Genomic DNA, 27,315 nt, shown 5'->3' with positions numbered 1-27,315 from the left:
TCTGAGTTTCTGCATAAATTGGACCTAAAATGTGATCAGATCTTCATCTAAGTCACTTAGTGTTGGACCATTTTGATCAATAAATGAATGAAAAAGTATATCCTTTTGTGTGTTATTTGTTTTACTGGGTTCTCTTTATTTTTATGACTTGGATGAAGAAGATCTTCTGATCACATTTTAGGTCAAATTGATGCAGAAACTCTAAAAGGTTCACAAACTGTCTAGTATCACTGTATGTTCTGCTTGACATGTTTAACCAGGCTGAGCCTGAAATATTTGGGATGGGACAAGGTAGCAGGGTGGCACAGTTGTTAGCATTAAACCCACAACCCTTTAGTGAGGAGTCTAGAACATTAAGCACTAAACAACCCCATTCAGTTCCCCCAGTCTGTCCACAACGATTCAAATAAACAAAAAACAGCATCTTCTGGCACAGCACTGCAGGAGTAGTCCAGGGACACGAATACACTTTCAGCGGGAGAGTGACTTGTGTGGAGGTTTATTTTTATTTTTTACTCGCCAAAACCCACATTTAATTTCTTTACACTTCTCATAGAAAAGCCGAGTCTCCACATCTGCCCCAAGACGTCTTGATAACGCAGTTTGTTCGCATAGTAACATTAAGACGCTGACCTGGAAGTAGCTTTTTTTTTCCAGTCCAGATAAAAATGGCAACATTTCATCATTTACAATCAAATCAACTTTTATAAAACAAAATAACATATTGTGAAGACTATACAAAAAAAAGGAAACGCAGACATACAGACCAGACAGAACTTTACAATAGAGTACATCAGGAACTTGAATCAAGATCTGAATACCTGAGCCTACCCTTGACTCGCATGTATAAAACATTCAGGAATTTGTACAACTGATTTCATGCTGTAACCTCAGATTAATTCTGAATGCAAGAATTTCACTGCTCTACACAATAAAGAGAGAAGCCTTTATAAGTTCGATACATACTTTCAATGCATAACGAAATGTGCAAATTGCTTTCCTCTGCACCTCAGCCCTCTTTACAATCTGTAGAGCGCGCTGGCATTTCAAGTTCCCAAAATCCTACTACTGCCACCAACACGTTCACCTTTCCCTCAGACCTAAAACAAATTCCATTGTAAAATAAGTCAAACGAAAAACAAATCTAAAAAGCTAGGAAATTCAGCGAACAGGAACACTGTAATAAAATTTCATACACGTCAAAAGAGCTATTGTATCCAGTAACCACCTCAAAATCCCAGTTTGTGTGGCCTAGCATCGGGGGGTCTGAAGTTGCACTGTGCTCCGAAATGACCAGATATGTAGATGCTATACATTTGAAAATACAGATAAAGAGACTTGTTTGACAGCACTACACCCCAGTCCCTACACAGCACATCACCTCTGTAGTTGGGCTGCAGCAGGAGATGGCACCTGGTTTTTTCATTTGTTTTCTTTTCCTTAAAACAGCTCTGTATATTTGCTACTTGCTCACGTGTGCCCATCAAGTGACAAGGGAAAACAATTATAACAATGTTATGCTGCCCCCTGCTGGGCACCTGAATGCCTGCAGTGATCTCAGTGGAAAAAGACGTGACTTGCCCCATCTGCATTGCCCAAACTCCTGAGAAAACTTGTAAGGTGCCAAGTAATGAATAGCAAGAGAGCCTGTCAGAGGTTTCCAGTCTCTCAGGCAGCTGAAGAAGCTGCTGAATGAGAGAGGCCAATTCCCTCCTGCCACACATGGCGAGTGCAAAGCATGTGGGTATACAATAAAAACTTTAAAAAAAAAAATCAACAGGGGTTTAAAAAGAATTTCACTCAACAAAAGATGTCAAAGAAGGAGCCACATGAACTCCAAGCGTGATCTGGACTCATGAAACCTTAGGGTTCACACAGCTGATTCACTGACCCCGTTTTCAGACTGTTGAAACAAAAAGGGGAAAACGGAGAGAGCTGCAGCTCTTCACAGTAACACGACAAAATAATCGAGATATGTACGGCGGCGTCCCGAATTCCTGGGGATACACAACGTTCTGATGAAGATCCCCCCCATCGCCAAGCCACACCAGGCCATTTCTATAACAAGCTTGTATTTTCTTCCCCCACCAAACGAAAGTCCGTGGCAGAAAGGTGAAGGAATATTCTTTATAGTTTCTAGGCGAGTAAGACAGGCACATGAAAGCACACAATAAAAATCCCTCGTTTTCAGCTTCGTTTATGCGTTTGGGTCTCTTTCGGACAGATGCGATCATTTGGAAAACAGGTGACAAGAGCTTCCCTGGTTCGGGTGCCAAAAATAAAAAAAATGCAGTAAGGCAAATGCTTTTAGCTGTAGACCAAAATCAAACGTACATCACAAACAGTGGGTACACCTACAAACCAGGGTACTGGCCTGTCTGATCACCCTCTCCCTGGCCTCCAACGGACTCTGCCGTGCCTACAGCACCTGACCCCCCCCCCCCCACTCTGTGATCATCATAGTGGCAATCTTGGGGTACACCAACGAACACACCCATGTCCAAAGGCATCATGGACACTTGCCCATGGGAGAGAGGGGGGGAGGTGGCAAATCTATACAGTATTTTTAAAAAATGCTTAATGCTCAATTGTATTTGCAGCACCAGGTGAAACAAGAGGATGTGTGAAACCAAGGAGCCCGATACTGTGGTAGTGTGTGTGTGTGTGCACGCAGAGGGGAGGATTTCCCTGCTACCATTGTGCATCTGAGTCCCGGGGCTCTGCAGTCCTCAACACACTGGACGTCCAGCTGCTCTGAACCACAACTTGTGGAAATGGCTTCTGCAACACTCAATGCAGCTGTGCGCGCAAGCAACCCAAGACGCACACCTGGATAAACGCACGCCACAGCCCGCCCCTCTCCCCCCGCACCCCTCGATTGACAGCCAGTCTCTCGCGGCAGGCCCCGGGGGATCGGGGGGGGGAGTTCGGGGGGCACGCGCGCCCGCGTCAGTGCTTGTTGGCGTAGAGGGTCTCCTCGTCGCTCTCGGTCTCGTCCTGGAACTCGTGGCTCAGCAGCGACTTCTTGGAGCCCATGGAGGTGAGCCGGATCTCGTCCTCGTAGGCGTCGCGGTGCTGCCGCAGCCGGTGGAAGCCGTCCTTCTGCCGGTTGGACTTGGCCGAGCAGACGCACCAGATGATGCAGGCGGTGACGACGAGCGCCGTCATCGAGGCTCCTGCGGGCCAGCGGGGGGGCAAAACAACTGAACCACCGGGGAGCCAGAGAGCCGGAAACACCCGCCCCCCGTTTTTCTTAACACTCAGCAAAGCTCACATACCGTCCACCCTCCAAGAGCAATACGATTAATACCCCAAAACATACAGATACACAGAAATCCTTCATCTCCAAATCCCTTCTAGCTCTCTAGTGAGATCCGTCCCACATCCTCTCCAGATCAGGTCCCCCCACCTCAGTGACCCCGAAACTGCAGCTCTGTTACAGTCTGTAAGAGTGACCAGGGTAAAGATCTTTCACTAGCCTTCTGAACCACTCTGAGCCTTTCATGAGGAAGTCGGCTACAACGTCTCTATACTCAAGCGTAATAGAAGGTGTTTTTTGTGTCTGCTTATTTCAGCTGATCAAAATACATTTCCCAGCTAAAAGGAATCATTTATCCAGAAGCTGAAAGTGTGACGGGGCAAGTGTTAACATGCTCAAATGGTAGACCAAGAACAAAAAAAGCCCAGGGTCTTTCGACAATTCTGAAAGACGATGCTACCGATCTTGAAATGTTAAGGTTATATTTCGCTTTAGCTGGGTGTTACTTGATCTGGCACTTTTTTTTTTTTATTGTGGCGGCCCAGATTGAAATGTAGGTCAAGTGAGCCGTGCGCACCATAAACAAACAGAAATACTGGGCACAGCCCTGATATTATTTAGAACATTTTCCAAAACAATACAGCCTGCGGTCATAACTTCTTCCCTCGGTGCCAGTTTACCAAAATGTACTCCTTACCCTCCGAGTATGGCATGATATCACAGTTGTGATTACTGTATGCTTTTTAAACCTCTTAAGTTAAAACAAATACCAACAGCACATAATTCATTTATTGGCAAAAATAACTGAGTAACTAGAGACACCCACTCCTATTTTTCCACTGTGCAACATCATTTTAGCTACAGAAGGTGCTTCCCTGATTTGCTTACTTAGTGATTTTTATCTATGATCTTGTTTTAAATGTGAGATCAGCAGAACCCTGTTGCCAGGGATTCGGGTGTTAGAAAATTAAAGATAACTAGGAAAGCACGCCCCCTAGCTGTGGAATCTGAAGTGACAAAGAATTGAAATAGGCAAGCAGTTGCACTGCCTTGAACGAGACAGAACATATACAAACTGCCCTACGCTAAAATACTGATTACCATCAACATGCAATAGGGACCCATTTTTACAGGTCATTCCCAGCTCACTCACGTACCTGCAGTGGTGACCACGAACTCCCTGGGCAGGCCGAAGATGCGGTTGTCCATGTCGAACTCGATGATGATGGAGCTGGCTGCTTCGTAGGAGGAGACAAACACCTGCCAAACCCAAGAACCACTCATGTCACCAAGAGCCTGCCTCGGCAAATGGAGGTACACTTCAAGCAGGAGCGCCAATATTACTGAAGCCCAGCAGGTGTGAGCCTGGCCAGTACCTGGAGACCTCCTGGGAAAGCTGAGGTTGCTGCTGGAAGAGGTATTGGAGGGGGACAGTAGGGGGCGCTCATCCTGCTGTCTGTGTGGGTCCTAATGCCCCAGTGTAGTGACGGGGACACTATACTGTAAACAGGCGTTGTCCTTCGGATGAGACGTAAAACCGAGGTCCTGACTCTGTGGTCATTAAAAATCCCAGGGCGTTTCTCGAAAAGAGTAGGGGTGTTACCCTGGTGTCCCTGCCAAATTTCTCATTGGCCCTTACCAATCATGGCCTCCTAATAATCCCCCTCTATGAACTGGCTTCATTACTCTGCTCTCCTCCCCACTAATAGCTGATGTGTGGTGAGTGTTCTGGTGCACTATGGCTGCCGTCGCATCATCCAGGTGGGGCTGCACACTGGTGGTGGTGGAGGGGATCCCCATTACCTGTAAAGCGCTTTGAGTGGAGTGTCCAGAAAAGAGCTATATAAGTGTAAGGAATCATTATTAATAATGAGTAGGACAAGCTTCAGCGATTTCGCGTGAAAAATTAAAATTACAGAAAGGAGCGAGAGAGGGGGTAAAAGCCTTTTCAAAGCAAACCGGAACTACGCAGTCCTGAGCTGTCCTGTTCCCCGGAACGCACAGAACCCCACGGGGGGGTTTAACACTCCGGCCCCTCACCTCCTGGTGCTGCTGCTGGTAGCCTTCGGCCACGGCTTCCAGGTTGTGGGAACCGGGGGCCAGCAGGGCGTGGAAGTAGCCCCCCTCGCCGGTGAAGACCCGCACCCCGCCGTTGAGCACGATCATGGCCCCCACGATGGGCTTGCCACTCTTGTCCTTCACCACGCCGCGCACGCCCTTGTGAACCTGCAGCCACAAGGGGGAGCCAAAGAGTAAACCTGCTCCACAAGCTGCTCAACACTAACCATAGGAAACACCTGTGAGCCCTGGTCACCAGCAAAGCATGGACTTCCATAAAACTGAGGCCGCTACTTTCGAAACTTTACTCACACTCTTCGAGCAGAGGATTTCATTGAATTTCCATCACTAACGCGGCAACAACTAATCCTTACTCACTTTTAGCATGACGTTAGCGAGAAAGGCAGTCATGCGAGTTCACAGCAAGAGGGATACCTGAGCAAACGGAAGAGTACCCCTTTTTTCACAAACCAAGACAGCGACCCCAGATTTACATTCACCCACCCCACCCTCCCATCCTAAAAAATAAGAAAAGGAACTGACCTCCACTAGCATGCTGAGGAGAGATTTCTTATTCTCAACCCAGAGCCTGAAGAGCTCTTTTGCGTCGGGGAACAGACAGCAGCTGGTGTAGACTGTGATCTCTGGGCAGTGACCGAACTCCATGCTGAAATCCTGCGGGCAAAGAGCTTGGCATCACCACAACAGCCCTCCCACGCCACACTTACACTAACAAACGAGTGAAAAGAGGGTGGTCCCCGGGCAGCCACTCCCAAGCAGGAAATCTTCGGCACACCAAGACTTCCAGCTTTTCACCATCAAGCAGGAACTAAAACTGCACTATAAATCTCAGTGCAAGATCCTGTTGACTCATGCCCGGATGGTAACACGGATCCAAAAGAGCAGACAAAACAGAGATCTTAAAAATGTGGATGACGACATCCAAGGATCAAAGCAGCCAGACTTCTAGCACTTGAGCAGCAGGGCTGTACAAGAAAAATAAATCTTAAAACAGACGAGATCAAGCAATCTTTGCAGCAAAAAGCATGTATTTTGTAAGCAAGAAAAATAAAGGCAGCCAACACTGGACTGGCTGCTCTGCACTGTGGCCTTTCCGGCCTCCACAGCTGTACTTTAGTGTAACCAGCTCCTCAACTGCTATATTGATCCGAGTAATTATTAATGAAAAAAGCCAGGTGCTCGCTACTGCAATGGAGTGGAAATGGGGTCTGTTTACAGAAAAGCTCTAGTCTGAAGTTTGGAATATCGAGGATGGGGGAGGGGTGAAACAGGACCTACCTTCATGCTACCCATGTGGCTGTTCCACACTGCCCCCCGCAGGACGCCCCCTGGGATGTTGTCCACTGGGAAAACAGGGAAGAGGACTCATTCTCGGGGACCTGCTGACAGATGCTAGGTGGAGAACAACTGCTACCTGCAACTTTTTTTTTTTTTAAAAGAACCAGAACTGTGTGCAGATATCCAAGATATTCTTCTGGAATGTTTTTTTTATTCATTCCAGTAGGGAACTTTCATCCAGTCCTCAATCCAGCTCTGTGCTTTAAACCCAAAAATGAGACACTTTGCAGAGACGCCAGCTTGGATCGGCATCACTTAATTAGCATCGATCTCCCTTTCTATTTCTATTAATGTGTCACCAATAAACTGCAAAGTCCAACTTGGAAAACAGCAGAAAAATTTTAGTCTGTATAATAGGTACTAGAATACATAAAGCATTATGGTACCTTAACTAAAAAAAAGACTAACTAAAGAAAACAATGTCTCCATTTCACCCTCTTATCGACAGGCCAGTAGAGTTTGCAGGGCTCTCCTCTGTTCTCGGCAATCCCTATGATAGACCATGGCAAGTATAAACACCCCACCTGGCACTGCCAGCCCACATGACTCCTACCTTGATTGCCGTCACATCCTGGGCGGCCCAGGTGCATTGTGGGATGGTTTTTGGCATAGACAGAAGCCAAGTACTTGAGAGTATCTTCATTTTCAACTGTAATTGGGGGGGGGGGACACAGACAAGAGTTACCTTCAGGGTAGCCTCATTTCTTTCCAACCCCACAACAGGAGGTGACATTTAGAGTTTATACACTCAGAGGCTTAGCTGAGAAGTAAATCACTTTAGAGGAACAGAAAAAAGATTCAAGTTTTTCTTACAGAAAAGAAAAATCATATTAATCATATAAAATCAAAAGGGTTTTGGCTGCTAGTTGAAAAAAACAGCCGCCTTTTTATTTATCCTACAATTAAATAAACTGGCATAATTCAACCACTTTCACAGACGTCTTAAGTTTTCAGAATATTAATTTCAGAGCCACCAGCACCTGGTCTAAATGGTTCCTTTTTGATGATGAGCAGACAGTTCTGCAGGCTGACAGGAGACACTCTTGCCTTGCCAAAGCCTCTTGCTCGAGCACAGTTCCTGCCCTAGAAGAGCGCGGCACCCCTCCCCGGCTCACCCTACCTGGCTGCACAGGTTTGTTGTAGGGGTAGGTCGCCAGGACCGAGCCCCCATCCAGGGCCACTGAGAGGGTGTAGCCCTTCTCCAGGATGACATCCATCACCGCCCGCGTCTCGGGCTGGGCGTCTGTAAACTGCTGGGAGGCGTTACCTGTGTAGTGGGGGGTGGGGGGAAGGGAGACTCGAATTAAGAAACTATATCTACATATCAACTGTTTTTCCCCACTTCAAAAAAGTTAAGCATTTTTCTTTTGAATGTATACACAGTAGTTCCATTACAAGCAAAATGATTGTAAAACATTTAAGAGAACAGATAAAAAGACTAAATTTTCTTGTATGATGTACATTTTCAAATTTGTATTTTAAAAGGATGATTGTTAAAATCGTCTTCTCTATCTAGGAATACTTTGGTTGCTGCTCATCAGATGAAATGAACTTCAGAAGGACACAGGGCTATGCAGCAGGAGTTCCCAATCCTGGAGACAAACAGACACACACAGACACACACCTGATGGGTTTGGTTCCAGCCAGCTTGTCAGTGACACCACTGAATTAGTAAGCGATTTAAAAACAGGATTAATTTGAACTGTGTGACTGTTGTCAAATTTTAAATCTATTGGAGGTAGCCTTTTAACTACTGCATTTCCTAACTCAAATCAAAGCCCCAGACTCTTGAGATGAAATAATGTACTTGTGATTGCTGTGATTGCAGCTTATTAATTCCATCAAGGCTTCAGCTGAGCCCATGAGCTCGGCAGGTGGTGTGTGGGCCTGCAGCACCAGGACTGGACTTGGGCCCCACAGGGACCACGACGAACACAAACCAGTGTGCGGTCCGGGCCTGGGCCCGGCGGGCTCACCCAGGAAGTCGGTGTCCAGGTCCTTGCCGTGCGCGTTGGTCAGCCCCACGGTGGACGAGCACTGGTTCTCCTGCGCCATCTCCCGGCCGTCGGGGTTGATGCAGGGCAAGATCACGATCTTCGTCTCGTCGATCAGCTGGCGGGGGAGAGAGGAACGCCTGAGAAAGAGCAGGCAGGCTGGACGAGCATAACTGCCCGAGCGGCAGCCCGTTCAGTGAAAGAGACAGAGGAAACCAGAAGGACCTACCTAATCGGGTAGGTCTGGTATTAATTCAGAGAGCTGCACCACATGTGGCTTTGGATCTTGGCCAGCAGCCATATCACCCTGCAGCTCATAGCTGGCAGCCCCACTGGAGCTCAGCAGGTGTGAGCCTAGTCAGTACCTGGATGGGAGACCTCCTGGGAAAAACTAAGGCTGCTGCTGGAAGAGGTGTAAGTGGGGCCAGCAGGGGGCGCTCACCCCATACACTATTCTGTAAAAAAGATTTCGTCCTTCAGATGAGACGTAAAACCGAGGTCCTGACTCTCTGTGGTCAATAAAAAACCCCAGGGTATTTCTCATAAAGAGTAGGGGTGTAACTCCGGCATCCTGGCCAAATTTCCCCCTGGCCTTTACCAATCATGGCCTCCTAATAATCCCCATCTCTGAACTGGCTTCATCACTCCGCTCTCCTCCCCACTGAGAGCTGGTGTGTGGGGAGAGTACTGGTGCATCATCCAGGTGGGGCTGCACACTGGTGGTGCTGGAGGGGATCCCCATTACCCGTAAAGCACTTTGAGTGGAGTGTCCAGAAAAGCGCCGTGTAAGGAATTATTATTACATATTTTGATTATCTTTCAAACACATGACCTACACGCCCTTTGTTCCATGTAGGAAGGCTACAGACGGGCTGCAGCTGTGTGACGTTCCAGGAACAGCGCCTCACCTTGGTCACCGCGGGGCTCTTGCCGTAGTTGATGCACAGAAAGCCAGCGAACTCCAGCAGCAGCTCGGTGCCCACGGGGGCGTTCCCGTGGTTGCCCCCGATGAAGCGGACCTTCGGCTCGGCCGGCTCCGCCTCTCCCGGCTTGTTGGAGATTTCCAGGGCCCAGATGGTCCGAATCTCCCAGCTCTGGCCCAGCCTGGAAGACAACGCCTGGTGGTCAGGGAGAAGCCGGAGCTCAATTTTAAACTACCGGGCTCCAGAAGGAGGATTCTGGTGAAGCCAGGTTTGCCTGAACGTGCCGAAATATCAGAACGGCATTGAAAAGCAGCATGCTGGAGTGTCATTATGAAATAGTGAACAGAGAACTAAATGAACAAATATCCGCCTGGATCACTCCAAAATCCAAGAGCGGCGCTTTTAGCACTGCTCTCCTAGTAATCAACTCCCTTAGTTTTAAATACCGCGCGAATCTCTTGTCTGGATGATCCAGAAAAAATCAGGCCCCTGAGGCTGCTGCTCTCGACACGGGTGCAGGTGTTGAAACCGGGAGGACAGCAGGAGGGAGACTAGCGAACCTGCGGAGCCGGGTGATCTGGGGGAAGTTGAGGGTCAGCCCCCGCAGGTACTCCGACAGCTCCTTGTAGGGCCGGTAGCGGTAGAATTTGTTCTCGGAGGCGTTGGTGCTCCGGACCAGGTGCTCCAGGCCACTCTCCGACGACAGCTCCTTGATGAAGTTCTGGAACTCCACCTCCAGGGGGTCCTGGGTGGCCGGGGGTCCCTTCGCGGAGGGACTCTTGCCGGACTGTATCCGGGTCAGCCGGAAATTCACCTGCTCCACCTTGCCCTCCCGGACTGTGACGTACACCATGACGGGGATGTATCTGCGAGAAGACGGGGGGGTGGGGGGGGGAGTTACCCAGGGTGCACTGCACCGCGACCAGTCAGGAGGCGGAGCAGTTAGCGAGACCGCTAGAGCAGGACCCCTCCATCAGCTGCCTGTGCCAAAATGATTAATAATGGTCATAACGGTTAATAATGGTAATAATATGAACTAACAAAAAAAAAAAGAAAACCATCTAATTTCAGCAGATTGATGCTTGCACATCAGAGGAGGTAACAGCTGGTGGTGTTGTGCATTTTCAGAGATACACAGGATATCCCAGGTCAGAACACTTAATTTCTTGCTCCAGAAGCAAGAAGACCATTAATATCACATTCTACCGTGTTCTTGTCTCCTCCCCATAAGAAACTCACTCTGAATTGAAACACACCGTGTAGATAAAAATATACACATCTCTTTTAGCAGAAGTGTTTTTACTGGGTTCCCATACGGATGCCGGTCCGATTCGGGAGACTCCGCTCTCTCACAGGCGCGGGAGGGGCCTCTGCCCGGGACCCTCTCCCACGGCGGGTGGATTCCTCACCCGGGCGCCGAGGCGCTCAGCTTGTACGTGCCCGGGACCAGCAGGCGCCAGTAGTCCCCAGCCTTGTCGGTAGTGACGGGGTGATCGATCTCGGCCACGCTGATGGTGGCGTTCCAGATGCCCGTCCCGTCTTTAGCGTCGGTCACGAACCCTTTCACACCCCGGTGCACCTGGGCATCCGGGCAAAGGGAAAAAAAACCCCAGAAACCTGGCGTTAACAGGCAGGCGGGTAAGAACGCACGAACAAATTGCAGTCAGGGATGGCTAACTGGAAACGAGCAGCTAACCTGACAGTCTCATCTAGCCATTACTTGAAAGAAGCAGGCCATCATCTTTTGCAGTTGGGCTGCTTATTCCACACTCCCAGCCACTGACTAAAGAACTTCCTCAGCTTTTTCGGGGGCAGTTCAATGCAGAATCTGCAATCCTTTATTTCATGACCAGGTTTCCCGTTTCCAAAATCTGTCCCTGGGCTGTACATCTATATATAGGTGTACAGGCTACTTCTCTCCCAGCTGATCTCAAATAAGACGTGTGCAGTCCAGGGAGGGATGAACTCAGTGCCCCCAACCTCACATGAAGCACTCTAGAATCCTCTGTAGGAGCAAATAGCTAAACATCATGCAAAACAAATGTCTATAAGCTGAGTGGCCCTTATATCAAGAAGATTCAAAAGTGCATCTCAGCCATGGAGTCAGGAGGAAGATGGTTTGTTTTGCACTAGCAGGGAATGTCTATCCTGTCCCTTCTTTATTAGTGAACTATGCAGAAGAATACAAGTAAGATTACTTAATTACACAGTTGAAGTGTGGTGGGGGTGGAATGTTTTTATGAGGGGCAGCACACTGGTGCAGTTGTCAGCAGTGCTGCCTCACAGCTCCAGACCTGTGCTGCTATCTGCCTGGAGGGTGTATCCTCCCACAATCTAAAGACATCCTGGTAGGTTAATTAGCTCCTGGGGAAACTGGGCCAGGTGTGAGTGTGAGCATGTCTGTGTCTTTCCTGTGACAGACTGGTATCCTGTCCAGGGTGAACCCTGCCTTGTAACCCCTTGCCTGCCGGGCTGATAGGCTCCGACTGGGATAAAGCGGTTGGGAAAACGGCCGGATGTATCTGACAGACCGGATCTCCTCTCTCCTGCGAGCAGGCGGTCCTTTCGGTCTGCAGGAGCGGAGTGGCCGGGCGCCGGACTGACCTGCTGGATGAACGCCAGCAGGGAGCGCCGGTTCAGCTCCCAGTAGGTGGGCAGGTCCTTGGCCAGCGGGTACTTCACACAGCCCAGCTCGATGGTCACCTCAAAGCAGTTCGTGTTCAGGTAGTTCCAGTCCTGCATCCCCCCTGCAAGCAGCAACAGCCTCGTCACGAGCAGAGCACTCAGGGACAACAACGCCTGCTACCGGACTCTTTTCAGCACTGAAACAGTTCTTGATGACTAATAACCAAAATGTTAACCATGACGCATCTAGGTGTTACCCTGACAAAACATTTCCCAGCAGACCGAGAACGCCCGATTGCCACTTTCACCTTAACACAATGATTCTCACTTTCTACGAGGTGACTATTTAACAAAACACCTTTTGCCACAAAAGGCTCCTGCTTTCAATTAAGTCTTCATTAGCAGCCTTTAAATTCTCTGTACTAGATAAACCTAAGGCGTCTGCAACCACAGCAATCGGCTCAATTAAAGGGTGACATTAATGACATTATGTCAGCAGCCGTTGGGGTACTTCAGGGAGTGACAGGAAATGAAGTGACGAGGCCGTTTCTCTGCTGGACCAGCGCCACGCCTCCGTTCACCAGCAGCTCACCCGGGACGTTGTACCAGTCAGCCCCGTTGGTAATGCCATCCTGGAAGTACTCCTGGGGGTACAGCTCTTCGCAGGGGTGGCCTTGGAACATGGCGGGATTTTCCTGAACAGGGATTGGAGAGAGCAAGTTGCTTTCAATCAATCAATCAATCAATCAATCAAGGTTTATTTATCAGTGCACGAACAGTACAGCATACAGGGGTGTTGTCAGCAATGAAATGCTTTGTCCACGAGCTCATTAAGAGGGATAGAAGGACAGGAATTTAGAGGGATTAGATTAGCATTAGGATACAAAAAATGACACAATTGCAATTTACAATACAATTTAAAGATTGTGCGACAGTAACACAAGGATAGGAGGTATTTAGTGCTCTTCGTATTTGTCCTGAGAGTGCAAGTGACTGCAGAGAGTGCAGCGCTGGTGCACCTGTCAGCTCAAGGAGGTTGCCTATTCGCCAGCGGCCGTTTGGGTAACTGCAGGCGTCTGCTGTGGTTGGCTGTTGAGCAGTCTTACTGCCTGGGGGAAGAAGCTGTTATAAAACCTGGTGGTCTTGGTCTGTATACTTCGGTACCGTTTTCCGGATGGTAGTAGAGAGAGCAAGTTGTGGTAAGGGTGACAGGTCCCTGAGGATAGACCCAGCTTTCTTGAGGCATCTAACAGAGTAGATATCCTTGATGTTTGGTAGCGTGCGGCCGGTAGTGTTTTGAGCCAGTTTCACCACCTCTGGAGCCGGTTAGGATGCTTTCAGTGGTGCACCTGTAAAAAGTTGTTAGAATGTGTGATGGCATGCCGAACTTCTTTAGTCTGCGGAGAAAGAATTGGCGCTGCCGTGCTGTCTTGGCTGAGAGGTTGGTGTGGTGGGTCCAGGTTAGATCGTCTGTGATGTTGACACCTAGGAATTTCAAACTGTTGACTCTCTCCACTGCGGACCTGCTGATGTGAATGGGTGCGCGATCAGCTCCTCGATGCTTCCTGTTGTCCACGATCAGCTCCTTAGTTTTGCTGGTGTTCAGAGGGAGGTGGGGAGGCTCTGTGTGTGATGGCACTGCCAACTAGGTCATCAACGACAGTGGCCTTTTCCTTTGCAACCATCGTCATCTCAACACTGTCGGCTTGTTGCATGAGTAGATAAGACAGACGTCAATAACGAGAGGAAGCCACTTGGCCCATCTAGCCTGTTCGGTAGTTGGAAGCTAACTGATCTCATCCGGCAGCGTCTCGAAAGAAGACAAGGTATTGGCTTCAACAACATGGCTGGGCTGCTTGTTCCATACTCCCACCACTCTATGCATAAATTGTCTCCCGCTGTCTGTTTAAAATGAAAATCCACAGTCTATTATGTGTGTCCTCTGGTTCATGTCTTACAGAAGCAAAACAAATGAATATTCGCGTATCTCTTCTCAAGTTGAATGAAATCTACTGAGCTGAGATGCACGGCTTTGCACAAATAAAGATGCAAAGACTGTTGTTTCACTGCATTCAATAGATTGGTTTCCTCTCGCGCACGCTTACCTTCGAATAAGCAAGGGACAGCATTTTAAAGACCTCATCGTCGGGGGACTTGCTGTAGGTGGCAACTCCCTCTGCGTCGTCGTCGTAGGGGTAGTTCACCACCAGCGAGCCTGGGGAAACAGACACACAGCCGACTGAGTGCGACTCTTGGGGAATAAGGCACTACTAGTAGCTAACCCTCTCCTGAGGAGCTCGAGCAGGACGACGAGCAGAGCCCAGAGCTGTCCCTTGGGTACAGGTAACCAGCCAAACAGACAGGAGCATGTCATCTCTCTCCTTACAAAGCCTGCAACAACTACACATGCAATTACATACAGATACATGTGGAGACATTTAATAAGTAATAAGTAAGTTTTAAAACACAATCTTAGAACATTTTACATGGAGAGTTAAATGGAACAATTATCTATAGGGGTGACATCACACACATGGATAAAATGTGTATATTTAGACACCTGTTCAAGCTGGCAAAATTGAAATTGCAGCACTTCTCCCGACAGAAATTCTTCAATTGCCACAAAAACTGTTGTCCACATATTGCATTGCTTTCATACTTATCTATTGCTAACTGCAAACATCACTGCCGGTAACATGTGCATGCTAGTTTTTATTTATATCAAGGACAACAAACATTACTTGTGACTCTATTCTGTGTTCTTACTTCAATATTTTGATGTGTCACAATACAGTAACACTGGACAGGATCCGGAAACAACAGATATTTCTTAACTAGCAAATACCTAGCCAACTTTAGAAATCAAGAAAGCGTGCAATGAGTGCAGGCTTTTTTTAATTAAAGTCCATCATTTACATCTGTCTACCCTTTGCACAGAAATATTTACACTCCCTTTAGAAAGCTGTCCTTCCTACTCGCATGAGTCTCAAAGGCACGCTTTCAAAGTGTGCTTCAAGTCAACTCCGAGCACCTCTTTCACATGCTGAGCTCGGGTGCAACTCAAACCGTGCAAGAGCCCACCTCCGTGAAGGTTGGCGGAGAGCACGAAGGGGTATTTCTTCAGCCAGTTCATGACCACGATGGTCTCGGGCTGCCGGGGGTCAGGGATGTCCACGAACTGGTCAGGGAAATTGCGGTTCAGGTCGAAGTTGTTGCTGTTGTTGCGGCCCTTATAGCCCTTCACATCGCCTGCAGAGCAAGGGAGCCGCAGTTAGATCTTGCCTTAAAACACAGGGGAGAAAACCAAGGACGCCTGCGCGCGATCCTGCACAGCTCTAGTGCATATGCAACGACCGCTTCCGGGCAATATCAGAGCTGTACTCGGATGACAGAACTTCCTGAAAAACGGCTCAGACTCAGAGCGTCACTGGGGATACACCTCGCGTGCGTCTTCTCCAGAAACGGCCTATTTCAAACCGCAGCTCGACTGCGCTCTGTACCCTCCACAATCCTCTCTGCCCCCCCCCGCGCCACCTCCTGACCTCCCGTCTCTACAGGTGGGATGCAGGATTACAACTACCTTCAGGGAAGCTGCCTGGAGATTACCCTGGAGCTGAGCTGCTGCAAATACCCCCCTGCCTCGAAGCTGCTCCAGGAGTGGGAGAACAACCGCGAGGCCCTGCTCTCGTACATGGAGGAGGTAGGGAGTCCAGCTCCTCCGGGGACGTACCTTCCTGCGCCACCTCGTAGCCATCCGGGTTCATGGAGGGCATGATGTGGATGCGCGTGGAGCTGACGAGCCGCGTGACCTCGGGGTCGGTGCCGTAGTTGTGGCAGAGGTACTCGATGAGGTTGAGGAGCAGCTCCCGGCCCACCACCTCGTTCCCGTGCATGTTCGCGATGTACTTGAACTCCGGCTCGCCTGCCGTGGTGGGGGAGGAAAAAAAAAACTACAATAAAATCAGCCACACCAAGACGGCAAACTGCGGAGGAACACGCCTGCCGCTTGATCGCACACTGCCTGCCAGCTCAGTTAGCAGGCCCTGCTCTTCAGATTTACTGGAAATAATGACATGAAATATTTAATAGCACCAGTGACAGGGGTAGGGCATAATGATCACGTTCATGTCCTAACCTGAACCACCTTCATTTATAAATCGGTGCTTTTCCATGACTGCTCAGATGCCTCTGAGGTCTTGCAGCGGAAAAGATGAACCAACTGGAGGTTGTTTCTCCCCCCCTCCCAACAGTCGGCTTTGATCAGGGGATTTATATAGCCAAGGACTTATTTTCTCCAATGCTGCCCAAGAAGCGGAGAGCAAGTGCTGGAGAACCTGGGGAGGGGCTGCAGAAACTGAGCTGGAGGCAGGAGGAGCGGTGCGGTGGGCATCGGAGCGTCGCAGTGGCAGGGGCAGCCGGCGCGCCAGTCCGTACCGGGCTCGTGGACGCCGGGGCTGTCGGTGATCTCCATGACGTAGAGCTCGCGGTTCTCCGCGGACTTGCCGATGGAGTAGAGGTTCGTGATGTCGGGGAAGTCGGTGCTGTAGCGCCGCAGGAAGAGCTCCATGTCCGCGTAGTGGTGGTGCCGGAAGTCCCTGGGCTGCAGGGGCAGGTGCTCTGGCGGCGCAGTCGGGGCGCTCCCGTTCCTCGGCCCGGAGGAGGAGGAGGAGGAGGAGGAGGAGGAGGAGGACGTGGCCGCAGCAGCTCCGGCCGTGGTCGGAACCACACCGCCGTGCGGCCTCGAGCGCACCAGGGTGATGTTGAGCTCGGTCACCTTCCCCTCCACCACCTGCACGCTGCTCACGGTCCCCGGCAGGAAGCTGCACAGGACACACCGACACCATCACCCCCGAGCTCCACGCTTGGAAACACAGGCAGCTAGCTGGTCTACCATACAACCGCACCGCAAAAAACTGCAGCGTGGAGCAATGAAGTCTAGTAAAAACTGGACCCAAGGGAGCTTAACCTGGACAACACTGGACATCGAACACCTAGGAACTGAGACATTTCGCGCAGGCAAGCCGATGTCAACAAACGAGCTGCACAGCTCTTGTCCAGGGTGATCTGCTCCCTGTGGTCCCTTACGCATGACGTCATATATTGCATCACACTACAAGGATTTCATAACAGACGTTTGACCGCATAAACTCACTTTATAAACAGTGAAATAAGAAAGCCCACCTGATGCAGTGTTGCGAGTGCAAAAAGCGAATTAACTTGCATACCCATTAAAAAAAATATTTACTGCTACTATGAACTCAGAATGGTGTTCTGTCTAATATACTCTCCTACATCCTTGGAATCAATCTCAAATTTGGATTGTAAAAGGTGAGAAACAATCCCCAAGCACAAGATGGGGTTTTTGCACCAGAAGGCCGTTAGGCTATTTCATTATAGGGTCACGTTTAAAAGCAAAACTGCTCCGATCACCATGGGCTGAAACCTTTAAAAAAAACTCTGGAACTGTGGCTTATACTTCCTTTGGGAACAGATGTAACTAATGAATAAGCATGACACAATACGCTGCTAATAAACACTGAAGCCACTTACAGGACATGTGAACAAAATAGTATCGCAACTGATGTGTTAATGATTCTCAATTAGAATGAAAAGTGGTCTGCTCTCAAGGCTAACTGTGTAAACAACAAGATGCATACAGTCCTAAGGGGACCACTTTTACACACATAAGTGTATTCCCCCATATGATGAGCTCCTACCCTGGAGCACTGGCAGTGATGTTGTAGCTTCCTGGTAACAGCAGCCGATAATAGTCACCAAACCGGCCTGTTGTTATGTTGTGGTTGATCCCGGCAACAGCTATCAGCACATCTGAGATCGGGGCGCCGGTTCCAGAATCCACGACATATCCCTTCACTCCAATGTGTACCTGGGAAGTGGAAAAGAGGAAGTCGCTGTTTAGGCGAGAGAACAAAACTGAAGATCAAGTCAGACAATCGTCTGCCCTCGTTAACAGCGTCACAGGAACACTCGACACATTTAAGCGGATTCAAAAGTAAGGGACCGTGTGCAAAGGTGCTGGGATTTCACAAACTGCATTTAAACCATAAATGGATTTGCATACATACACATTAACAGCTATTCATCGAACAAGAATAGGCCAGCCACACACGAGCCGCTAGCCTACATGCGTTCACAGAGACATACCGCTACAGGTGATCGCCAACCAATATCATTAATAGTGAAGCACACTGGAGTATGTCAACTGGCTAAATTTAACCCAGACTCTCCAGGCAGGTAGTGCTGCTGAAGAAATCCAATAGCAGAAATTGTACTGTAAGAACACTAACGGTATCACTGTGTGGTACAGCAGTACTACCACGCATGACAGAGATGCACTACAAAGGGTTGTGGCAGCGGCACAGAGGATCATAGGATGTGATTCACCATCAATCAGTGAGATCCACACCATCCACTGTCGCCATAAAGCCCAATCCATCCTTCAGGATCCCAACCATCCCGGCCACAAACTGTTCGCCCCCCATGCTCTGGCAAGCGGTACTGCACTGTTAAAGAACAGACCCCTAGGGTTAAGATCACCCTCTAGGCTACCGCAGTGAGCATCCTCAACAGCTCACTGCAACGTCTCAGACTCGACGCACATCTGCATTCGGCACTTTTTGCATGGTCTACCCTGTTTTTTTTCCTCACTTCTACACGTTTATTGCTCCACAACATATTTATTGTTCCTGTTATTATTTATTCCCTGCCGAATAGAGAAGAAAGAAAACGCCCGAAGAAGGCTCCACAGCCGAAACGTTGCGTTTTCTCTCTTCTCTTTTCAGCATGGAAGATACCTATCACTTGTTCCTCTGCAGCTGACGCATGCTGACGCAGCTCCCCACCTGAATTTATTTATAATAATGTTCATTACATATAATGAACGTTCTCTGCCATACCGTGTACGTCATGAGATATCAGCACGAATAAGGACTTCAGCGGACGCGTGCGTATAGCAACGAACTCCTCTACTCTACGCTATTCCGCAGGCTCGCAAAATTGTTCCACCCAGCCCTGAGCATCTCTGGGATTTCCTTCCAGTCAGCCTCTGAAATAACTCCACCGGGTGTTTTTATATTCCTAGCAGGTGTATTTCCTGCGCTCACTGAAGATTTGAAAGCTCTGTAAAAGCATTAAAACGGTGCAGGACCCTGGCGCCAAGCCCCCGTTTGCTCGGAACGCGCGTGACCGGGCCCCCGGAGGAGCTGGACTCCCTACCTCCTCCATGTACGAGAGCAGGGCCTCACGGTTGTTCTCCCACTCCTGGAGCAGCTTCGAGGCAGGGGGGTATTTGCAGCAGCTCAGCTCCAGGGTAATCTCCAGGCAGCTTCCCTGAAGGTAGTTGTAATCCTGCATCCCACCTGTAGAGACAGGAGGTCAGCGCTGGCCTCCCTGCAGTTCAGCTCACCCACACATTAGGTTTGTCCACGGTGAGCTCTCTGCATCACGCCTTCGCTGTACAAGCTCAGCATGAAGGCTTCACAGCATGCAGAGGTACAGCACCATCACAATTCAGCACAAAGCTTAGAAGTTGAAGAGCCCTTCACACTGAAATATGACTCTCCCCCAGCCCCCCCATGAAACTGACAATTTTCAATGACAGGTTTGCTCAATAGAACAGGGCTCATGTAATACCAGGACTTTGTCCAGATTTAATAAGGTAAAGAAAATGCAGTAATCTTAAGGGGAAGGGTCACAGGAAGTGAAGGTGTTCCTCCTGCCAAGTCTGAAATCCTAGGCAATGCTTTAGTTCTTGACCAGTATCTAGGAGAATCTTGACAATGATATATAATCATCTATCTGGAACACACATACAGCACACATCCTGTTAGTAAGATAAAGGCAACAGAATAGAAAAAGAAGTGAATTAATTTGCAAACTGGACACATTCTCAGACTATACCAAACAGCAGGCCCTGAGAGCCCTTGAATCGGGCTGCATAGTTACTAACTGAATTTCTACCCTTCTTCCACTTTTTATATTGAATGCAAACTTAAAACGCTTTGGGGATCCAAACCTCGAATAAATAGCTATTCAGACAAAAGCTGAGTCGTTCCATTTTTATTTCCGTTCCTGTACGAAACCGCTCAAGAGTCTGTGAATGTGGATCAGTGAGACCGCTTCCTTTCAATTGTAATCTGAGGGCTCTTCAGCCAAATGTCTGTGGTTTAGCTTTACGTAGAACAAGATAAATGTCATTCTCTGTTTCCATGAAGAGCCGAAATGCATAGATACTGTATAAAAAAAAATTGTGAACGAGCCAACCGTTACTACAAAAAATTGCAACCTACTCTTCCCAGTAAAAAGGCAAAAAGACAGGAAAATGTTCTTCCTTTCTTGACGAGAGGCAAACCATTTTATTCCATTATGTAAGATACAGACTACGATATTTCTTAAAAACAGATTTTCAGGAACACAGACGTTGACATTCCTTAAGCATGACACAGCAGTATTTATATACACAAGTCCGGAAGAGCTCCGGAGTAGCTGTGTGGCGGTTTAAAGTGTGTGTGGTTGGGGTTAACAGTACAGAAAGGGTAGTGCAAACATTTTTATGATCTGTCAGGTGGTTATTTAAGGTGCTCGTTTAGCCATCATTTTGGAGGGGGGGGGGGGAGCAATTTTTTCTCCACTGGCAGTAGCATCCTTCCAGTGCACCCGACTGCTCCCTGGGAATTGTGCTCAGTGCATCCAAGGCATTCCCAGCAGTTCTTGAACTTTTCTCCGGATCTGCCCCCGAGTCTGGAGCCTTGCCACACAAAGACAGGAAGCTAGCGACGCTCCTTCAAGACAAACTGACCTGGTTCGGAGTTTCCCTGCTTCTCGTTACTCATGCGGGCCTACATGCTGCAGAAGGAAATCCCGCGGTACCAGCACGCGTTACTGACCTCAGTGCGGTGCATGCTTTTCCACTGAGCTCTGCAGAGCTGCAAAACACATCGTCAGATAGACAACTGAAAGCTGCTCAAAGACTCTGAAAATCCCTGCTTTCCCTGCCATTTGGTGTCACTGTCAATTCATTTTTAATCCCTGCATAGATTTATAGGTCATAGCTCGGAAAGCAAAAATAAACAGTCAGGACGTTAAGGCCCTGATTGAGGTTATTTAATTTGCCACTTCTTGAAAATCAATTGAAAAAATGCAGGGATGCAGAAAGTGCAACTCTGGTACAAAACGCCAATAGAAGCGGACACAAAAACAACACTGTCGAATAATCCGTTTCTGCGCTTTGGAGGGGATTACAATGAAATCCCAGAACAAAAATAGGGTCGCGTGCTGTCGTTTGGAAGAGAGGGAAATAAAACATGACCTTTTGGCTGGGTGATCAGCTCTGAAGACAAACTAATTGCATTTTAGAATCTGGGCACAAAGGTCTGTTGTTAACATGTATAATACAGGAGGCACAATGTGCTCAGAAGACAAACACAAGGAAAAGACAAGGATTACAACCGGGGACTCCAAAATGAAACCGTCTGGGCAGGAAGGACCGCCGACTGGCACTGCCCGTCCGGGCAGGAAGGACCGCCGACTGGCACTGCCCGTCCGGGCAGGAAGGACCGCCGACTGGCACTGCCCGTCCGGGCACAGGGGCCACATGTTGCCAGCTGTGTCTCTTGCAGGGAGGGGGTGGGGTCCCAAAAACAAGAGCAGGGTGATCTGTACCATAGATTTCACTACCCAACCAGGGCCCAAACTAGCCCCAGTTCATCAGCCTCCACTTCCTAATTCCCAAAGGCAGAAAACAAAACTGCAACAATGCCCCTGAATAGACAGAAAACGGCAACTGCGATTAAAAAAAAATTTAAAAAAAGCTTAATCCGGGGGAAGATTTCTGTGCTCTTTAATAACAAGCTCTGCAGGGAACGACACCAGGACAAACACGCACGTCACATCAGTGACCTGGTAACTCTTGACTGAAACACTGCTTGTGAACAATGCCAAAAGTAAAAAAAAAAAAATCACACTGTAACCACTGGCAATGAGTCATCTTCCACGCACGTCGCCTTGCACTAAGTAATAACTCAATATTATTAGTTACATTGTGCCATCATGTGGTATGACTGTAAGGACGTTTCAAATGTCTAAATGTCTGCGGAGTCTGTGATTCTTAAGGTGTGGCCTGACAGCATGTGGAGGAAGCAAATTAAAAAAATACACAGTGAAGTAAAAGCCAAAGGCTTGCAGATCCTGCTTCAGCAACTTTGAGACAGGTCACATGTCTCCGTCGATACAGGTAACTGCTGGATCCCATCTTCCACGAACACAGCCTGCTCCCAAACGCCACACCTGGTCAGGTCAGTACCTCCTGAGCCCCTCCCCCAGCCCGAACCTGGGGTTACACAACTCCTCAGGTATTCCGCAGGCACATCCCAAATAATAGCAAGGCTTCGGATAACAACCCAGAGTCCTGCACACAGCTGCAGATCCTTGACTGAGTCACCGGAGCACACCAGCCTGGCTCATGAAACCGCACTGGAGCAAGACAGGAAAGGGGGCAGGCTCCTTCTCACTGCCCGCCCCGACACGCTCTCCCATCTCTCGGCAGGATGTTTACAGAGGAACACTCAGGGCACGGACAGAATGGCAGGGGCCCTCAGCATTTCAGAAGAAGTAAAACTGCAAACTTCCCTTGGCCGATAAGCAGCTGGGGTGGCGGTTAAAACAGAAAAAGAGCATTTCAGAGGAAGCACTTTATTAGGAGTAATATGGGGGAGTTCTGCTCTGTGGACAAAACGTCATTACCAGATAATTATTATTCCCCATGACCTGATTTTCCAGGCATTGGACTTAAATGGCAGGGGGGGGGGGGAATCATTGCTTTATCCTCAATTCCAATGTGGCACCTCCTTCAAGCCCCAAAAAAGCCTTTGGAATGCTCACTTTACTAGATTATATTAGATGCAATACCAGACTCAAATCTCTGATTAATTATGAATAAATCAACTTCAAGGAAAATGCTCTCTATCCTAAAGACAGGTGGTCACCACCCAGAACACATCGGCTTCAAACAGCCCCGCACTGCAGATGTGGAGAACTTTTGTTCACCACTTTCTTCCTCCCTTCTTCACACCCACCACCTGACGAGCTACTGCATCCTGACACTCCCTCACCCAAAGGGTTTTACTTTGCTAATCCAGACCCCTTCGCCAAACAAACCCCGCGTGAAGGTTAAACACTTCGCCCTCCTCAGGTAAGAATGCTAAACACATCCTCTTCGCTCTCCGGAACATGCCTGGAGCGTGTACTTTTTACAAAGAGCAATCAAATACAAATAAAATGAGTTAAGCAAGACTGGAAAACAGTAAAAACAAAATAAGCCAGCCATAAAGGCGGATGTCCGGGTCAGGAGGAGACCACACGGGTGTAGCAATCCCTCACACCTTCCATTAACTCTTTAGGGGCTGGAGCATCACGCGCCTTACAGAGAAAGCACACAAAACCAGTTCCCGCACAATCGCTGCGGTAAAGGGAATTCAGCCTTTACACACTTTACCCAGCCAGGAGAGGGTGAATGACTTCCAGGTCCTGGGAGAAAAGGGCTCTTTTGTGCAATTTAACCTGTGCGCAAGACACTGCTTTGCTGCTTAGCGACAAAGCCGCAGGTTTCCACGTACAATAGCAACCGCGATCAGGTTCCTGCTCTGTCCGAGAGGCAGCAGGGGACTGGGAGCTGGGTAATAACATGGGAGTGTGTGCACTAAGCTGGGCTAACGTCGCTGCCTCCAGCCAGACTGAAACCCAACCCGAAAACCTCTAGCTGAAAGTTAAACAAGTGCAGGAATCAAGACATGAAGAGTACCCAACCCGCCCTACAGTTACACACATTAGCATTCACACCATGTGCATCACGTGGCTGCAGTACTAATAATGAGTAATTGCATTTATAGAGTGCTGTTCGTCCCAAATCAAATTATTTATAGGAGAGGTCCTGCTTCATCCATCACTGAAGTGCAGCCCCAACTGGGACTCGATACTCGGCATCCCTTCTGCACCAGGAGTCCCAACACACAACAGATCAGGGGGAGGAGGAATGAGAAACCACTTTAGCAGGCTGCACACACCCAGGGGCCAAGACACCTGCTTTTCCAAACGCCGCCTTAACGTCTCCTATTGCAGTTTCCCTGATTACCATACAGGCTACGTGGGCTTGGATATTCTCATCCAGAAAGAGGAACACGCTCTACTGGTCCACTAACACCAGTTAGAACAGCAACCTGGTTTTCCAGAGATATTCCATCCCAGTACTTCTGAGATCTGAAAAACTCCAGCTACAAGGCAGTAGGGCTGCTGTCCCACTCCAGACCATCCTGTTGGAGACTTGCAGCCCTCAGGACAGTTTGCCTGCTCTCACAGCTCCTCTTGCTAGAGATGGGGCATGCGTTTCGAACGCAATGAGATAAACACCTACACAGTGGTGGACTGAATTGGTAACATTCATCTACAGGAACAAGAACAGCTTTCACAGGATTTCTCGTGACAAAAGTGTACTGAAGTCCAGCTCAGTAAATATCATACCGCATGACCATTTTAAAACGTATGGCAGTCACCCAAACACCAGAGATTTCTTGACTTCAGCACAGACGCTCATAGAAACCAATGTGTCATCCCAGTCAGATGCACCACCTAAACTACATGTGTGACTATCCAGTTAAAAAAAACGGCAGACTTTTTCAAAACAGGAAATCAAAACCCTCTGATTTCCTGTTTTGGCAGAACACTGGTGTTATGTGGGATTTATTGATTTTATCTTCCAAGAAGATTGAAAGAAAAGCCTCATGCAGCCTGCTGCCCAGAGAATCAGACATCCACATTCTGCTGAGCTGCGCTGTGACTAGAAACACTTTTAGAGGAAAACCAGAAAAGGGGAGCATGTTGTATAATCCCAGCTCAAATAATCATTACCTGACTCCCCCCACCCCACCACACATACACACACACAGCAAAAGACAACAGCTTCAATCATTAACAGCAACTCCTTGTGACAAAATCAGCACAGTGGTTAGCATACGTCTACAAAGGTGCCGTCACCACGGCAACCAGCTCGTCCTGGGTTTCAAAATTTAAAAAAAAAAGATGGAGAAAACAAGAGAGTGTGTGGGCGGGGGGTGTAACTGTTGGAAAAGAGAGGAGGAGAGCTCCCAATCACCCAACCAGGCACAACCAAGAACGGGGTAGAGGCCTGCGACGCTACCTGGCACATCGTACCACTCTGCTCCGTTCGTGATGCCGTCCGTGAAGGTCTCGGAGGGGGTGTCTTCGCAGCGGGGCGCTCCTGTCCTCATCACCGGGTTGTGCTCGGCGTAGACCCGCGCCAGGTACCGGAAGAGCGCGTCGTCCGAGGAGCGGCTGTAGTGGCCTGTGGGCTCGTGGGAGGCGGAGTCGTCGAAGGGGTAACTGGCCACCACGGTGCCCCCGTGCAGGTTGCCCGAGAGCACGAACCTGGGGGTGGGGGGGGGGGAAGGGGGTCCTTTAAGAGACGGGCGACACAGCCGGGGGTTCGACCCCCGGAAGGCACCTCGGTTCGCAACTCGCAGTGCGCCCATCTGCCCCCCAAAAAATAGAAAATACGAAACCAGCTTGAAAATAAAACTCTAAGATCATACCCACCGCACGACCGTCCGTTTCATAAATGGACACCCCTTTAAACTTCATAAGACCCCCTCCCCCCCCCCAAAAAAAAAGTATGAATGCCAGTTTCACCTCCTTTAGGCCACGTTAAACTGTCAAAACAAAACCGACCTAATGTTTTTGGATGCGACATACTTATTTAAGACAGATCTGCGCCTGCCTACACAACGTTCTCCCAAAGAGGAGTATATTTTGCAATTGCCAAAACTGCCCTCCTCGTTTGAAGAGGAGAAGCAGCGCGAAGGCTTTTTTTTTTTTTTTAAAAAAAAGCAAATATGTCCGAAATAGCGTCGTTTCCAGCGCCCCAGCTTGTCGGGAACCGCACACAAACGTCCCCGGCGCGACAAGTCAACTTTGAACCCGGCCCCCTCGGGTGCCCCCTTGCCCGGTGAGGGCACGAATCAGAAAGGCACCGTCGCTAAAAAGCCAGCCGGCGGCCCGCTTCACATATGGCACCGGCAAGATAGGCATCGCCCTGCCGCGACTTCCCCGAGAAACCACCGCGTCTCCCAGCTCCACAACCGCGGCTGCCGCGACAAGGCAAAGCTAAGTGAAATGGTCACAGTGTAACAACAGAGCGCTATCTTCCCGGCTCATAACAAGAATATAGCACGCGTGGGGGAAGACAATAAGGAGAACGGAGGGGGGATTATCGCTGCCACACAACAAGCAGGATCCGGGCTGAACTTTACTTGTTTTGCTGAATCCAGCGCATGACGGCCACCACCTCCGGGATGTCTTCCGCCGGGACCTGGATCTTTTCAAACTGGTCGGGGAAACTCCTGTTCAGGTCCTTGCCCTTGGCGTTCTCCCGGCCCCCGGCCTCGCCCTGGCAGTCCCCCTCCCTGGACTTCTCGAAGCCGTCCGGGTTCATGCTGGGCATGATGTAGATGTCCGTCTCGTCCACCAGCCGGGTCAGCCGGCGGTCCGCCCCGTAGCCGGCCAGCAGGTGCTCGATCAGATAGACCAGGACCTGCCTGGACACCGTCTCGTCCCCGTGCATATTCCCCACGTATTTAAATTTCGGCTTCCCCGGCAGCTCCGCCGTGGGCTCCTTCGTGATCCGCATCACCCACAGCTCCCGCTTCTCCACGGACTGGCCCACGCTGGAGAGGTTGGCGATGTGGGGGTACCTCTGGGCTAGCGAGCTGAGCAGGGCGGTCAGCTCGGAGTAGCTGTAGTATTTACTGTAGGTCTCCTCGACCCCGGCCCCGGCCCGGTCCTCCGCCTCCCGGCTTGCCAGCGCCCTCGCTTCGCCACGGGCTGGCAGGCCGGCGGAGAGGACCAGGACGAGGAGAAGACTCGCAAGCAAAGACGTGTGAAGACCTCTCGCAGCTTGCGGGCGCAGCTGTTGGCACTGTGGGCTCGCCATGTTTCCGGGCCGCCCCGCCTGCAGCGCTCTCTCTCTCTCACTCTCACTGTCTCGCCGCCTGTTCCTCGATCTGATTTC

At 49.4% G+C, this 27,315-nt stretch overlaps 1 protein-coding gene across 1 annotated transcript; it reads right to left on the bottom strand.

Annotated features, from left to right (window-relative positions):
* Positions 1–487: 487 nt before the first annotated feature.
* On the bottom strand, positions 488–27,315 carry cpda (carboxypeptidase D, a). Its single transcript, XM_088906823.1, has 21 exons — positions 26,558–27,315; positions 25,429–25,676; positions 19,455–19,597; positions 17,936–18,105; positions 16,653–17,038; positions 15,949–16,140; positions 15,300–15,467; positions 14,324–14,433; positions 12,811–12,913; positions 12,198–12,340; positions 11,003–11,172; positions 10,154–10,459; positions 9,579–9,774; positions 8,653–8,788; positions 7,797–7,943; positions 7,230–7,325; positions 6,617–6,681; positions 5,861–5,992; positions 5,300–5,485; positions 4,417–4,519; positions 488–3,176 (listed from the first exon to the last, which is right to left on the bottom strand). The coding sequence occupies exons 1-21, from the start codon at positions 27,235–27,237 to the stop codon at positions 2,950–2,952; spliced, it is 4,107 nt and encodes a 1,368-aa protein (XP_088762949.1). The 5' UTR covers positions 27,238–27,315; the 3' UTR covers positions 488–2,949.

The sequence above is a fragment of the Atractosteus spatula genome, chromosome 27, assembly GCF_055471065.1.
Source record: "Atractosteus spatula isolate fAtrSpa1 chromosome 27, fAtrSpa1.hap1, whole genome shotgun sequence".
Lineage (NCBI taxonomy): Eukaryota > Metazoa > Chordata > Actinopteri > Semionotiformes > Lepisosteidae > Atractosteus > Atractosteus spatula.
Note: the sequence above shows the minus strand (reverse complement) of the source record. Positions and strands in the feature narration are given on the sequence as shown.